The sequence below is a fragment of the Lampetra fluviatilis genome, chromosome 4 (genome assembly GCF_964198595.1).
Source record: "Lampetra fluviatilis chromosome 4, kcLamFluv1.1, whole genome shotgun sequence".
NCBI lineage: Eukaryota > Metazoa > Chordata > Hyperoartia > Petromyzontiformes > Petromyzontidae > Lampetra > Lampetra fluviatilis.
In genome coordinates this window covers 18,267,494-18,283,250 of record NC_136278.1, presented here as the reverse complement: position 1 = coordinate 18,283,250, position 15,757 = coordinate 18,267,494, and the positions used below count along the sequence as shown (strand labels likewise).

General features: G+C 55.0%; 1 protein-coding gene across 5 annotated transcripts in view; it reads left to right on the top strand.

The window, feature by feature from the left end:
- The first annotated feature begins 1,788 nt into the window (after nt 1-1,788).
- The window catches only part of ADCY3 (adenylate cyclase 3), an 89,874-nt gene continuing 75,905 nt past the window's right edge, over nt 1,789-15,757 (top strand). For 2 of the 5 annotated variants that reach the window (XM_078855712.1, XM_078855711.1), the window contains exons 1-3: nt 1,789-2,226; nt 9,990-10,084; nt 11,474-12,332. In XM_078855712.1, coding sequence (XP_078711838.1) covers nt 11,652-12,332 — 681 coding nt within the window. In that variant the 5' untranslated portion in view covers nt 1,789-2,226; nt 9,990-10,084; nt 11,474-11,651. Of the gene's footprint in view, nt 2,227-2,824; nt 2,854-9,989; nt 10,085-11,473; nt 12,333-15,757 lie in introns of those variants that run through there. The other 3 variants (XM_078855710.1, XM_078855708.1, XM_078855709.1) reach the window with 2 other exon arrangements.

The following is a 15,757-nucleotide window of genomic DNA, read 5'->3' as shown; positions in this document are numbered from 1 at the left end:
GCGATTTGTGTGTGGTGCGACTGCGCGGGGAAACGGTGTGCACAAGAGAGCGAGCGCAGGGCTGCAGCGTCAGTGTGGTGTCGGTAATTTGAGTGTGTGTGCGAGGCGTGCGCGTCTATTAAAACATAAGCGCTCGCGCGTGTTTGCGCAACAATAATAGCATTGATGGCGAGGCGCGCGCGCAAATTCGCGCAGCCCTTTAGCTCTCGCCTTTGTGTGCAAGTGGGTTAGGGCTTAACCACCCGGAGGTGCGCGCGCATATTCATACCGCCGTTTTTTTGCGCTAGCCTTTGTGTAAAACGAGCGCCTGCAGGGGCAGGCACGTGCACGCAGCCGCCTTCCTATTAGGGGTGGTGTGCGTGGGCGTGTGTGGGGTAACCCCGTGCGGCGGTGAGCCAGCAATTTGGCTATGTCTCTCAGAGGGGGCGCTCACGCGGAGGGGCTGATCACCCGGTCGGCGGAGGCCCGGCGGGGGCCGAAGGGCGCGGTGGAGGACAAGTAGGAGGGGTGAGTGGAGGGGGAGGACGTCACACACCGCCCGCTCACAGGGAGCGCGGAGGCAGACGTCGGCCCCCACAGTATGAAATGTTCCCCAATCTTTCATTCGGTCTCTATTTCCTCCGTAAATGCCCCTTTTCATCCTTTTCGCTGTGCATCGTTTCATCCCTCCACTCTCACCTCCATTTAGACTCGCTAAGTAACGGCCCATCTATCCTCTCCTCCATCCATCAACTATCCATCCCTCTGTCCCTACCACCGCTATTTCCTACATCCAATGTTACCAAGCCAACCCTTCAGTTAACTCCACTGCCTCGCATCCCTCTGTCACCCCGTCCCTCCATACATTTGTAATCTCTCCCAATAGACATTCTTAAAACATCTCTGTGTATATTTACCCACCCATTCTTCCATCCAGTCATGAAATCTCTCTCCATCCCTACCTCCATCTCGCCATCCCTCCACCCATTCATAAAATATCTCTTCATCCCTACCTCCATCTCGCCATCCCTCCACCCATTCATAAAATATCTCTTCATCCCTACCTCCATCTCGCCATCCCTCCACCCATTCATAAAATCTCTCTCCATCCCTACCTCCATCTCGCCATCCCTCCACCCATTCAAAAAATATCTCTCCATCCCTACCTCCATCTCGCCATCCCTCCACCCATTCATAAAATATCTCTCCATCCCTACTTCCATCTCGCCATCCCTCCACCCATTCATAAAATCTCTCTCCATCCCTACCTCCATCTCGCCATCCCTCCACCCATTCATAAAATATCTCTCCATCCCTACTTCCATCTCGCCATCCCTCCACCCATTCATAAAATCTCTCTTCATCCCTACCTCCATCTCGCCATCCCTCCACCCATTCATAAAATCTCTCTTCATCCCTACGTCTCGCCATCCCTCCACCCATTCATAAAATCTCTCTCCATCCCTACTTCCATCTCGCCATCCCTCCACCCATTCATAAAATCTCTCTCCATCCCTACCTCCATCTCGCTATCCCTCCACCCATTCACAAAATCTCTCATCCCTACCTCCAACTCGCCATCCCTCCACCCATTCATAAAATCTCTCTCCATCCCTACCTCCATCTCGCCATCCCTCCACCCATTCACAAAATCTCTCTCCATCCCTACCTCCATCTCGCCATCCCTCCACCCCATTCACCAAATCTCTCTCATCCACCCATTCCTCGCGTTTGCATCCCGCCCTCCTCGTCCCCTCCCTCCTCCCTCCCTTCCTCCAGCCGCTGGGGCACAGCAGGCACCACCCCACCCTCCCTCCCCACGCGATCTCCCTCCTCCTCCCTCCTCCTACCCGCTTGCTCTCTCCCTCTCCCTGCTGTCTGTCTCGCGGAGAGAGAGAGAACGCGGGGGCAGCCTCACGCAGAGACACAGACCACACAATACCCACGACACACATCCCAGCCATCTTGGCTGCTGCGCCACGCGACGGGAAGGAGCCGTGCCACGCTGGAGGAGCGCCGCAGCACGCCGCGCCTCGCTCTCCCCGCGTCTCCGCGCTGCGAGGAGGGAGACGCTGTGGCTCTCGCTCTCTCTCTCTCCTCTCTGTGTCAGAGGCACGGGAGAGGCTGAAGCTGGGTGGGTTCTTTCGTTGTTTTTTTTGCGCAATGGATTTATTGCTACGAGCGAAGAACCGCGTGGACTGAAATCTTCATCATCACCATCATCATCGTCACCACCGACCCCCTCTGGTAATGCCTCGACACACACGCACGCACACACACGCAGGGGTGGTGGGGGGGTGCACAGCGCGGTACACGGAGACAAAGACAAAGATCCCCCGTACAGCCTTAACAGACTGTTGGGGCAAGTGCTGTTAGCGGGCAGCACGTCTGAAGGCCGGCACGGCACACGCGAGAGGGTGGGTGGCCAGAACCACGCCCGGCCGCCTTTGTCTCCCCTAGTGGCGCTGTTTACTTCACACCGCAGCAGGTGATCATTTGAGGCTGAGTCGACCTAGGGGAGGAGGCCCAGGACCGGTTCAGATAATCGTCCCGGTGGTGTTGGCCGTGAGCGGGAATCGAACTCGGGTGGCCGGGTTCGTAGCGCGATGTAGCGCACACCGCTGCACCAATGAATACAAACACACACACATGTTCCCTAGATAGCCTCAAAAGACTGTTGGGGCAAGGGCTGATAGAGCGAGATGCACGCGTGAAAGGATGGGTGTCCAGCGTCACGCCCGGCCGCCTTTGTCTCCCCGGTGCCGATGTTTGATGCTCGAGGCTGAGTCGACCTAGGGGATGGATGCCCCACGACCGGTGTTTCACCACTCTTCATTTATTGGTCGTGAACGGGAATTCAACTCGGGTCGCCGGGTGTGTAGCGCAGTGCGCTGAACCACTACGCTGCCGAGTACACTCAAAGAAGACGTACACACACACATACACACATATACACACACACATACACATCACACATACACACAACACGTACACACACACACATACACACATACACACAACACGTACACACACACATACACACACACAACACGTACACACACACATACATACACACATACATACACACAACACGTACACACACACATACACACACAACACGTACACACACACATACATACACACACCACGTACACACACATACACACAACACGTACACACACACACATACACACAACACGTACACACACACATACACACAACACGTACACACACACATACATACACACATACACACAACACGTACACACACATACACACACATACACACATACAGACAGCACACACATACACAACACACGTACATACATACACACATATACACATACATACACAACACACACAACACACACACACAACACACACACATACACACAAAGACACACACACAACACACGTACACACACATACACACACAACCAGAACACATTATACAGGGGACACACAAGGTGTATTTCCACACCCATGTAGTATACATCCCGTAGGGTATAAACACAGTGTGCACACACCCATAGAGTATACACACCTATAGAGTATATACACATAGTGTACACACACCCATAGTGTACACACACACAGTGGAAACACAGTGTACACACATGGTTTACACACCCATAGTACACATACACGCGGATTGTGTACACACCCATTGTGTACACACACCCAGAGCGTATACATAAACATATGGCATACAGACACACAGAGTACACACAATACACAGAGTACACACACAGTACACACACAGTACACACACAGAGTACACAGTAGTACACAGAGTACACACAGAGTACACACACACAGAGTACACACACACAGAGTACACAGTAGTACACACAGAGTACACGGACACGTGCACGCACGCGCGAGTCGTGTACACTGAGACAAGGATTACCACGCGCCCGATGATTGCGGAGTTGAGCTCGAGGGTGGCGTTAGACCACCACCCAGTGTCTATCCACTGCTGGATGAAGGCCCTTCCCGCGCCGTCTACGACACGGGGAGCGGTGGCGCAGCGGTTAGCGCGACGCTGCGCTCCGAGCGCGGGCGGCCCCAAGTTCGATTCCGTGCCCACGGCCGGTCACGATTATCTGGACCGGTCCCTAAGGGGCCGTCCGTTTAGTAGGGACGCAGTGAAATCTGTCAGAGCTTGACCCCCCCCCCTCCACCTGCGTACGTGCAGCCTGATGCACCCCACCCCCCGAATCCTATAGAACGGCCGATATTTAATCCACCCAGAAACGATTAAGGATCAATAATATTCACGTGGTTTAAGCATACAGATAGACCACCGCCGCCGGACTATCTTAACTCATTTGAAGGCCAATGTAGACGAATTATTATCGAGGCTTCACCCCCCCCCCAACCCCGTTTCCTATGCGTACATTGTCAGTAGAGCCGCCCCATACGCACGCGTACGCATTGGGGTGAGCCCCCCCCCCCAAGCTCCCCGCACCGGCACTCACTGGGGGCCGAGTCGCACCGAGGGGAGGCCCAGGACCGGTTCTGGTGGTGGCCGTGAGCGGAATCGAACTCGGGTCGCCGGGTTCGTAGCGCCCCACAATGCATACACGTTCAGTGCACACACACACACACCGTGTGTACACACACACACCGTACACACACACACCGTGTACACACACACCGTGTACACACACACCGTGTACACACACCGTGTACACACACCGTGTACACACACACACACACACCGTGTACACACACACACACCGTGTACACACACACACACCGTACACACACACACACACCGTGTACACACACCGTGTACACACACACACACACCGTGTACACACACACACACCGTGTACACACACACACCGTACACACACACACCGTACACACACACCGTGTACACACGTGCACACACCGTGTACACACACACAGTGTACACACACACAGTGTACACACACACAGTGTACACACACACACCGTACACAGACACCGTGTACACACGAACACCGTGTACACACACTAACCGTGTACACACGTGGATGCTTACAACCATCCATTAGCAACAACCGTATTCCGTCACTAAGTGGCAGTGCCATCATCGCAGCACTTGTGTCAAGCTAGGTGCATATTACACAAAGACCAAAGATACACACACACACCTTAGACTCACACAAACACTCCCATGTCCCTGTGAGCTCCGCACACAATCCAGCGTGGTTAAACCCCGGGATGGATCGTGAGCAAGGCCAGCCTGAATGTGTCAAACCCACAGCACGCCCCCTTGTCACGGGAGTCCGACGTTTCGCAGGCGTAGAGAAGGGAGGGCACATCAACTGTGGCCGAGAAAGACCCGCAGCATCGTATGGAGCAAACAGGCCAGGTAGTTGCCACAATGCAGCGTTACTCGGCTGATGAAAATATAATTCCGCTCGACAGATTCGAGCGCGGGGACCCTCTGCTGCCAGACTGGGACACTGTGTCTTCAGCACGCTGCCCAGGCACGGAAACTTTTCCTCTCTCTCTCTCCACAGCTGCTGCCCAATCACTTGCGATGAGTGGAGGGGGGTGGAGCGTTTTAGTGACCTAAGATAGCCAGGCAGGTGATTTGTTCTGTGAAACACGTAGTCGGCTTTCGCGACCAATATCATCCATAATATAGGGGGGGGGGGGGGTTTGGGGGGGGGTTAGATCGCGTAAATATTAATGTTGTCGTTTAACCCGCCACCACCCGACACAGATAATTCGTAAGGTTTGTCACTAAACAGATTTGGCTGTCGCCTGATGGTGCTAGTTGTAATTACTGGCAAAACGTCGTGTTCAGATTGTGAATGTTGTGGATTTGCTCTCCAACACACCGGTTAGTGCTCTACTAGTAACGAATTGGCACGCTCCGTTTACTTGACAAACCTTACTCATTGGCCGTGTCGGGTGGTGGCGGGTTTAACGACGCATTTATATTTACGCGACCTAACCAGAAAACCCTCGATTATGGATGCTTTGTTTTGGTTGGGCTAATTGTAAGACTTCCATATCTTAGTGGCACGCTTCAGGTTCAGTAGCAATGTCTCCCAATTCTTTTTCAAGAGTTGGCATCAAATTACCAGATCATCAACATACATAATAACATGGTCGATCAGTCTCCCATTGTATCTGTACCGGATGGAAATTCCTCTGGTATAGCCATGGAAAGCACCTCAGCCTGTTTGGTGGTAACAACAAGAGATGTCAAATGGTGTAAGGGTAATAGGACATCGCGCACCCCAAGGTGAATAGGGAATGTCCCTGACTCACGGCCACGCAGCTTTACCAACTACGATCATTTTTTATCTTACTAGGTAAGGCACACTGAGCTATATCGCGGCTCTTTCTTCAGAAGCGACCTGGACACGCATGATAATAGCGCAACGAAGTGGCTTATCATCACGCGGACATTTGTAGCAGTAGCCAAATACTCTGGACTCGGGCATGCCCACCATCACGATGGTCCTTAATGATTGCGAGCAGATGGTCATGGACCCTTGAGAGCACAACGAATAACCCAGAGTCCTGGCCACTACTTCATGGCACCGTAGGGCCTGGCCAGGTCACGAACGCGGCGATGTAATTGTGTAGGTCCCATGGAATTTCCCTCCACTTCTGCTGTAGCAAAGAGGCGAGAGAGAATATGGCGTCTGTGCAGGACCGGCCCCAACCCAAAAGCCGCACGCAATGTGTAACATCGTCAAAACAACTCATACACGCTCGTCAAGTCACATCGCGTGCCCTCGAGAGAGAGAGAGAGAGAAAATTACAACGGGCGACGTTTCGCGCTATGGGCCCTACTTTATAGCTCGTTAATAGAGAGTCCAGAGAGAGTTGGAGACGGCACTGTACACCGTGGGGCCTGATGGGAATGTATGGACACGCCGATGCGCACTGTAGACACCCTGGAGCACTGGGTACTGAATTAAGTCTGAGTCAACTTAGGGGATGGACATGACGCGTTCATGTATCGCTTGCCGCTGACAATTGTCTGTGGATGGGAGTCGAACTGAGGTTGCAGGGTTCCCAGCACACTGCCACTAATCACGACGTCACCGCTCCCCATGGACATCACCACAAACACACGTCCACCACACACACACCACAAAGACAAAGCACACGAGGGGGTGGGTGGCCAGCACCACGCACACACATACACCCCACATACACACACACACCGCACACACACACACCGCACACACACACACATGCACCACGCACCCACACATGCACCACGCACCCACATACACCACGCACACACATACACCACGCACACATATACACCCCACATACACACACACACCACACACACATACACCGCACACACATACGCCCCACATACACACACACCGCGCACACATACGCCACACACATACACCGCACGCACAGGCACACCGTGCACAGGCACACCGTGCACAGGCACACCGTGCACACACACACCGCGCACACACACCGTGCGCACACCGCACACACATCCACCACGCACACACAAATACACCACACACACACAAATACACCACACACACACAAATACACCAAACACACACAAATACACCACACACACACAAATACACCACATCACACACAAATACACCACATCACACACACACCACATCACACACACACATACACCACACACACACCACACACACAAATACACCACATACACCACTACCACAATCACAAACACCCAGCGCAAACGACAATGGGAATATTGTAACGATGCATTAAACGTGAAGACGACGACGATGATGGCAATGGCTCCCATCAGGGGGTTTGACTCCCCTCTTTGTGATTCGCGTTGTCCCACGCGAGCTGCGAGGGAGTCTGGTTGGCCCCTGGTGGGCTCTGGGCGGCCTTCCGAGGACGTCGGTGGTGGAGCGGTGGTGGAGCTGTCAGCGCCACGCTGCGCTACGAACCCGGCCCCCCGAGTTCTATTCCCTCTCACGGCCAAAAACCGGTTGACGATTATCTGGACAGATCGTGGGCCTCCTCTAGGTCGACTCGGCCTCAAAATGAGTACCCGGTGCGGCGTGTAAACATCGCCGCTGGGGAGACAAAGGCGGCCTGGCGTTGTGTTGGCCACGCAACCCTTCGCGTCTCGCTCCGGCGAGCGGTGCCGCTCGCGAACAGCACTTGCCCCAACGGCCTGTTCCAAGCTATATGGGGGATCTTTGTCTTTGGGGGTGGTGGCTTGGGGGGGGCGAACGGCGTGGGATGGTGTGCAGCTCGCGCGGACCGCGAGGCCGGTGGCATGTTGTACGTTCAACTTCTTTTCCATCCTGCGTAGCCAACCGTGCGGGGTGTCGCCGGGATAGTTGAAGTTTAACGTGCAAATGTTTTGTTCACGCGTGGCTGTGTGTTTTCCTGGTTGTGGTCTGGTTTGCTGTCCTGCTCAAGCTTGGGAATTATTGTGCTCGTGCAAAGTGATCTGGGCTGAGTGGTGTGGTGGCATGGGTTGATGCGTTTTGGGTTGGGTTGGTGTGGTTGCATGGGTTGATGCAACCTGGGTTGGTGCGGTTGCATGGATTGATACAATCTGGGTTGGGTTGGTGTGGTTGCATGGATTGATACGATCTGGGTTGGGTTGGTGTGGTTGCATGGGTTGATACAGGCTCGGTTGGTGTGGTTTCATGGGTTGTTGCAATCGGGGTTGGGTTGGTGTGGTTAGAGTGGGGTCACGGTGGAGTTTTTTGCTTGAGTCTTTGTACAAATATCAACCAACAACCCAACCAACAACAACCCATCCACCAACCACACGACTACCAACAACCCGACCATCAACAACCCAACCACCAACAATCCAGCCACCAACCACCCTCCCACCAACCACCCAATCACCAACAACCCATCCACCAACAACCCAACCACCAACAACCCAATTACCAACAACCAAACCACCAAAAACCCAACCACCAACAACCCAACCACCCAGCCACCACCAACTCGCCATAATCAGTGGCCACCGGCACCCAAGCAGACCCTGTGTCATCCGTGATGATGGTCGCTCGTTCGGCCGACAACCTTACGACAGAATTTTGGGTAAATTCACGTATGCACCCTGCATAGACACATTTTAACTCCAGTTTTTTCAATACAGCACCGCATTACGATATGCACTGTTTCGCAAGACAATTACATGGTATTTATATCACAGTGTTGGAAATTATCATCATCATCAACCGTGGACTATCCACGTAACTGGCCACCCCCCGTGCTTCTGCGATGCTTCGATCCGTCGCACTCCTGCGGTGAGCCGACCTCGTTCCCTCCCCTTGGCTTCCATTCCGTCGCCAGTCTCATCTGTTGGTTGTCGTCGCTTCTCCGCGACTCTGCCCTGCTAGCGCTGGAGCCACTTGCGCTTACGTCATCAACACGACGTCCGTGATTTTCACTCGTTTCATGCTCTTTGAGCTCCTCTTAAGAGAGGCAGAGGATGACGACGACGATGACGACGACGACGATGACGACGACGATGACGACGACGATGACGATGACGACGACGATGATCGTGACGAGCTAATTTGTTCTTGTCATGGCACGGTGTAACAATGCAATAACTTCAACTTGTATCACGCCGCCGCAGTCAGTGCTCTCACTCTCGATTAGACTTGCGAGGAACCACGGGCAAACCGGAAGGCTGCCCACGGGGTGAGACAGTGCCCAACCATGCCCAAGCTTCGTGGTCCCCTATACATCTACAGGTGTTGTTGGCCAATTAATGAGTCGTAGGAGAAATCCAATGCGTGCGAGGGGGCAACGCTTTATCCCATAAAGACAGAACAATAAAGGTCCACATTTCCGTTGTACGGCCGTCTGGCGAGCCAGGGTATGGCTCCTTCACAACATTCACGCGGCAATCTACCGACCCTCGATTCTGCAGGTGGTAGGCCACGTGCATAGCCACCACCACCACCGCTGTCGCCGCCCAGGCTATAATATGAAGCTGCGAGTTGTGTACGCTGATTTGTGTTTGCTGTTGTTGTTGGTGTTGTTTTCCGAAGGTTTGCAGGGAGAAAAATAACTTTGTGCCGCAGAGAGAGAACCGAGAGGGACATTTCGATCAAAATGTCACTTCCTCGCCCGCCATCTGCCATGCGTGAGTCTCGACGAAATCCGCGCATTCCCCGCTGCGCCATCCTGGTTTCGCAGTCGCAGCCCGAACAGTCCGGAACGTCGCTCCAGGAATGATATCGGCCACCAGCCACACCCATCCATTCACACCTATTTTGTCGTCTTGACGCCGCACTGGTGTGCAGGAATATGAGGGCACATTAATAAAGGATAATTACGAGGGGCTTAACCTTGCACTCTGGTGGTAGTGCCGTATGTCAAGCCAGCTGACCAGCATTCAGGAAAAAATATTGAGTGAGAAATGAAGCCCTGGTGATTGCTGCAGTGACTTTGTTAACATTTTAAGAACCTCATCCATCTAGAGCTTTGTGTATACACTTTTTTTCTTCTTCTTCTTCTTCTTAATTTTGACTTAAAATCAAAGTCCAGCTCGGTGAACGATTCAGGCCCAATACACCGGAGCCAGATTCCACGCAGCCAATCACGAGCCGAGGGAGGGCCGACGGGCATAGCGTGTCAGAACGTGGGGACGTCATAACGCTCGCCCCCCCCCCCCCCAGGGTGGTGGGGGGAGGGGGGAACCAAGCTGACCAATCCGGCTCTCTCGCAGGAACTCACGCGCTCGCTCACGCTAACGTTAGCCCGCTCTAACGTTAGCCTGCTCGTTCACGCACACTTAACTCGCTCGCTCGCACTGACTTTAGCTCGCTCGCTCAAGCGCACTGACATTGGCTCGCTCGCTCTCTAACATCAGCTCACTAGCTCGCACTAACATTAGCTCGCTCGCGCACTAATGTGAGCTGGCTCGCCGCACCCTGCACCAGCGGTGTGGAGTCCGCCGCTAAACCAAACACGGTCGAGTGCTACTTAAATTACTTATAATTGTATATATATTTATATGTTGTGAAGTTATGTTAAGTCAGGAACACTTGTGCTTGCTCTGGGTGAAAAGTGGGGGCTAAGTTTTGCCCAATCCTGGCCAACTGGCTCCAGGACTTAAAAAATAAACAAGATGATGATGACAAGATAATCAGTGTTGATGATGATGATTATTAGGACAGATTAAGATAATGATGCTGCTTCTGACAACAGCAGCAGCAGGATAACACAGTCGTTGAGGTGTCTAAATTGCTCCACTTTACACATTTGTCAACAACACCGCCGCCCTAAAGAGGAAATGTATTTAGTGGACGACGTTTCGGGCCAACGCCCTTTTTCAAAGCACCTCTCTGCTATGAAGCAGAGCCGTGTGCCTGAAACGTTGCCTGTGGCGTACGATACGATCCCCGCGAGGGCAGGCCGACCGGTGGACGTGTGGAGGAGTCCCTTGTTGTTGTTGTTGTTTGTGTCGTCACCATTGTTACTGACCTTGCCGCTGACCCTGCCACCGCTGTCGTTTGCTCCATGGCTGAAGCGACCTCGAGTGAAGAACCGTCCGTTCTCACTCGGCCCGAGCTCCAGTCTGGCTGAAGCCCTCCGATCGAGGAGGACGAGGGCGAGGTGGAGACCCTCGGTTAGAGGAAGAACGGAACCGACGGACGGCCCGCGCCGTCACCCGCTCCTCCGCCACCATCGCTGCCGCCGCCGCCACCATGCCTCGCGCCAGGGCCTTCTCGGAGCCCGAGTACTCGGCCGAGTACTCGGCGGACTACTCGGTGAGCCTCCCGTCGGACCCGGGCACGGGCGTGGAGCAGAACCGCGAGGTGACCGTGCGCAGCACGGGCTGCTGCCTGTGCCTGCCGCGCTTCATGCGCCTCACCTTCAGGCCCGAGTCGCTGGAGAACCTCTACCAGACGTACTTCCGGCGCCAGAGGCATGACACGCTGCTCGTGCTCGTGGCCTTCGCGGCCCTCTTCGACTGCTACGTCATCGTCATGTGCGCCGTCATCTACACCGACGACAAGCTGGCCTCCGTGGCGGTGGCGGCCGTGGGCCTGGCCGCCAACGCGCTGCTGCTGCTGCTCTGCTGGTTCCGGGCGCTGCCCGACCGCATCCTGCACAAGTTCATCCCCTACACGCTGTGGATCCTCATCGGGGCGCAGATCTTCTGCTACCTGGGCCTGAGCTTCTCGCGCTTCCACGAGGCGAGCGACACGGTGGACTGGCAGGCCTTCTTCACCTTCGCCTTCTTCCTCACGCTGCCGCTCCGCCTCACGCCCATCGTGCTCATGAGCGCCGTGTCGTGCAGCATCCACACGCTCGTGCTGGGCGTCACCATCGCCCAGCAACAGCAGCAACAGCAGCAGGTCGAGGACGCTGAGCTCATCGTGCAGGTGGGTGCGCATCCCAGATCGCACATCTCTCTCGCTGTCTGTCTCTCTCTCTGTCTTTATCTGTCTCTCTATTTATCTCTCTCTATATGTGCCTGTGTCTTTATCCGTCTTTTTATCTATCGATCTCTATGTGCATCTTTATCTGTTTATCTTTATCTGTCTCTCTCTATCTGCCCTGCCACCAGCGGTAAGACAGGCGAGCCCACTCGCCCTGTGTAGGTCTTCTCTGAAGGACTCACGATATCGCCTGCAGGCCGACACTTCCCACGTGTGACCAGCGGACTCTGGAATCTGCAGTATTTTGTATTTCCTAACTTCGTGCATCATGGCACACTCAGATCCCTGGATGAATTTCACCCTCAAAAATGTGAGATTCCGGTGCCATGGTGGGCAGCAGGGCGGCAGCGTGGGGGCAGCATGGGGGCAGCGTGGGGGCAGCATGGGAGCAGTGTGGGGGTGTCGGGAATGAAGTGTCCCGGTCGGCGTTGATACGACTGGCGATGGAGTTTTTAAGCTGAAGTTCTGTTTTTTCCTGAACGACGTTTCAACCAGTGTCTGTCTCTCTCCGCGTCTGTCTCTCTCCGTGTCTGTCTCTCTCCGCATCTGTTTCTCTTCGCGTCTTTCTCTCTCCGCGTCTGTCTCTCTTCGCGTCTGTCTCTCTCGTACAGAACCACTGTGTTACACCATACAGAACCCCTGTGTTATACCGAACTCCTGTGTTACACCCTACTGAACCCCTGACCTTCCGAATACGCTGTACAGTGGAATCCACGCATCATCCATTACAACATTCTTCCAAAACAGAAGCCTTGTGTCACCAAACGCAGCGTCCTCTCTCACCCGACACAGAAGCCTTGTCCCAGCCCGTACAGAAGCCTCCTCCCACCTGACCCGCAGCCCATGTCGTGTTGCAAGGTTGCCCGCTACGTCGGATCTCCCGGCGCGGCAGTCGATGCGATGGGGCAAGCCTCCCAAGCCCCGCTCCCCCCATGCCCTCCCCTCGCCGTCCCTGTTCACCCTGAGCGGCAGGTCACGTGCGGTGGGGTAAAGTGTGGGTGCTCCCACCTGGTCGGCGTGCAAGATTCGGGCCGAATTTCCCTCCGCGGAGGGGCCGCTCTTGAGGGGCGGCGGGACCCCCGCGGTGGTCGGCGCTTCCGCCGGCAGCGGCGTGAGCGAGGCATTGCGGGGCTGCGCCTTCACCACCGTGGTGCCGCGTCTTCGGCGGCGGAAACGAAACGCCGGCGGACGGCAACGAGTCGACCGGTGCTCACGCGGCTTTGGCTGCCGAGCTGCACGAGGAGCGGCGTTGCAGGCATTCCACGGGATGCACTTGCCCCAACCGTCTGTTAAGGCTACACGGGCGATCGTTGTCCTCTGTGTGGGACCGTCACACACGCTCACATTGCGCCTCTGGTGTTCACCCACCGTGGTGATTGAGGTTCCCCGCTGCGGGTCGTGGGGTTTAGTTCGCCATGCTTCACCACGCTGGTCAGTGCGGGTTGGCGACGGCGAGGAGGGTTTACGTTTTGGGGGGGCACCTCCGATTAGCACGGTTGGCTGCATGCAGTGAGAAAGAAGTTCAGCATACATACGTGAACATGCATGCGTAGTTCAGTACGACGATGTATTCTACCGCACACTTGCTGCCTACCTATGGCTGCCGCGGGGCTACGCAGTCGTGCCATGGGCACGGCATGCCAACCGATAATTGGAACTGTGATGCGGGTATAGATAAAGTGTCCGCCTTTCCTACTGACGAGAGTGATACGCTCGCGAGTGCCCGCGGTGCCGCCCGTACTCGGACGAGCTGCCGTTTTCATCTTTGCCGGGATGGTGACGGCACGCACCCTGTTTCGTGGTGTTCTGCGTCGAGCCAGCGGCCAGCTCCGAACTAAGCCACGGTTTCAAGAACGATTGGGAGCATGGGTGGAGCGTTGGCACGTCGGCTAGCGTGCTGCCCTTTGATTCCGGGGAGTCCGAGTTCGATTCCCGGGTACGGCTAATATAGGTGGCGCGTGATACCCCAACCAGTCCGGCACTCTCCTACCTTCGCCGATGCGCACTGGCCAAGCGTGGTGAAGTACGATAAAAAAAAACGCACAACCAACACAGTTTGGAGAGCGAGAGGCCCTTAGTAAGTTTGTGGATCGAGGTGGCCGGAGTTTGACTTTGTTGTGGATATTTACATTCGGGGTAATGTCCCACACTCCGCGAGATCGGGGATTTGGTGGGGGGGGGGTGCCTTTCGTGACCGCGAGGCTCTCCATATCTGTGGGTCTGCCCAGAGGCGAGCAGGAAAAGCTCGCACGCTATGGGCCTCCAGCCACAACGCCTCCGCACTGCGTCCGCCCATCTCACCCGTTTATTTACCCCCTTTTACGGAGCCGCACGACTGACGCCGGCTGGTTGTTTTATTTCTCCCTCATCGCGAGAAGTCGCTCCTCTCCAATTTATGGTCCCAACGCGGTTGACGACGCATGGCTCCCAAGTTAGGTAACGGATGGCCACCGCTCCCAAAAGAGGAGAATGAACAAACACGCGAGTTGAGCGCCGCGGCAGCTTCGGCGGTGTCGCTGGAGACCGCAGGATTAAACTCAGCTAAGGCCCACTGAGCTGCGTAGCTCTTTTTCAGAAGCGACCTGGCCACAGACGATAGCTCAACGAAGTGGCTCATCGCGCAGAAATTTATAGCAGCCAAATACTCTGAACGTGTGACATTGATTATAAAAGTGGAAGGAAAAACTGGAGGAACCGGAGAAAAATCCACAGGACCGCGGAGAGAAAGAGATATGCAAACAGCAGGCACCGTGGTCGGGATCGAACCTACGGCCTCTTGCATACCAGGCGAGGAAGTTAATATTTCGGCACCGTGGCTCTGCCAGCACCGCTGTGCGTGCTGGGATGCAGTTGTGACGACCGCCGGCTCGCTGTGCCGTTGCGTTGCCACTCTTCACTCCCCGTCGCGTCGCGCCTGGCGGTTGCGTGGTCGGTGACGGATACTCGCTGGTCCTCCTCCCCCTGCGCGTTCCAGGCCATGCCGCCGGGGTGTTCGGTTCCTGAAGAAGCTCCGTAAACGTGGAACGAAACGTCGGATGTCGTGCCAAAGGACGCGCGAGGCACAACGCGCGTCAAGTAAAAAAAAACACAGACAGCCGGACTTAATTTCTCACCGAGTATATTCCCGAGTCGCTGGTCGACTGGCGTAGGTTTCTCGTGACTCGGAGTAGCCACGGCCGTGGAGAGAGCTCTCCTGGATGTGGTGTGCCGGGGTTTGAAACAATTTTTCCCGGGTCGCCGGCAGACTGCCAAGCAAGCGGCATGAAATTCCGCAGAAGCCCCAGCAGAAGGCACACGAGATGTGGTGTGCCCCACTCCATAAGGTTTCCCATTCCATTGCGGATGGCACAGAAATGTTGGAGGAGCGC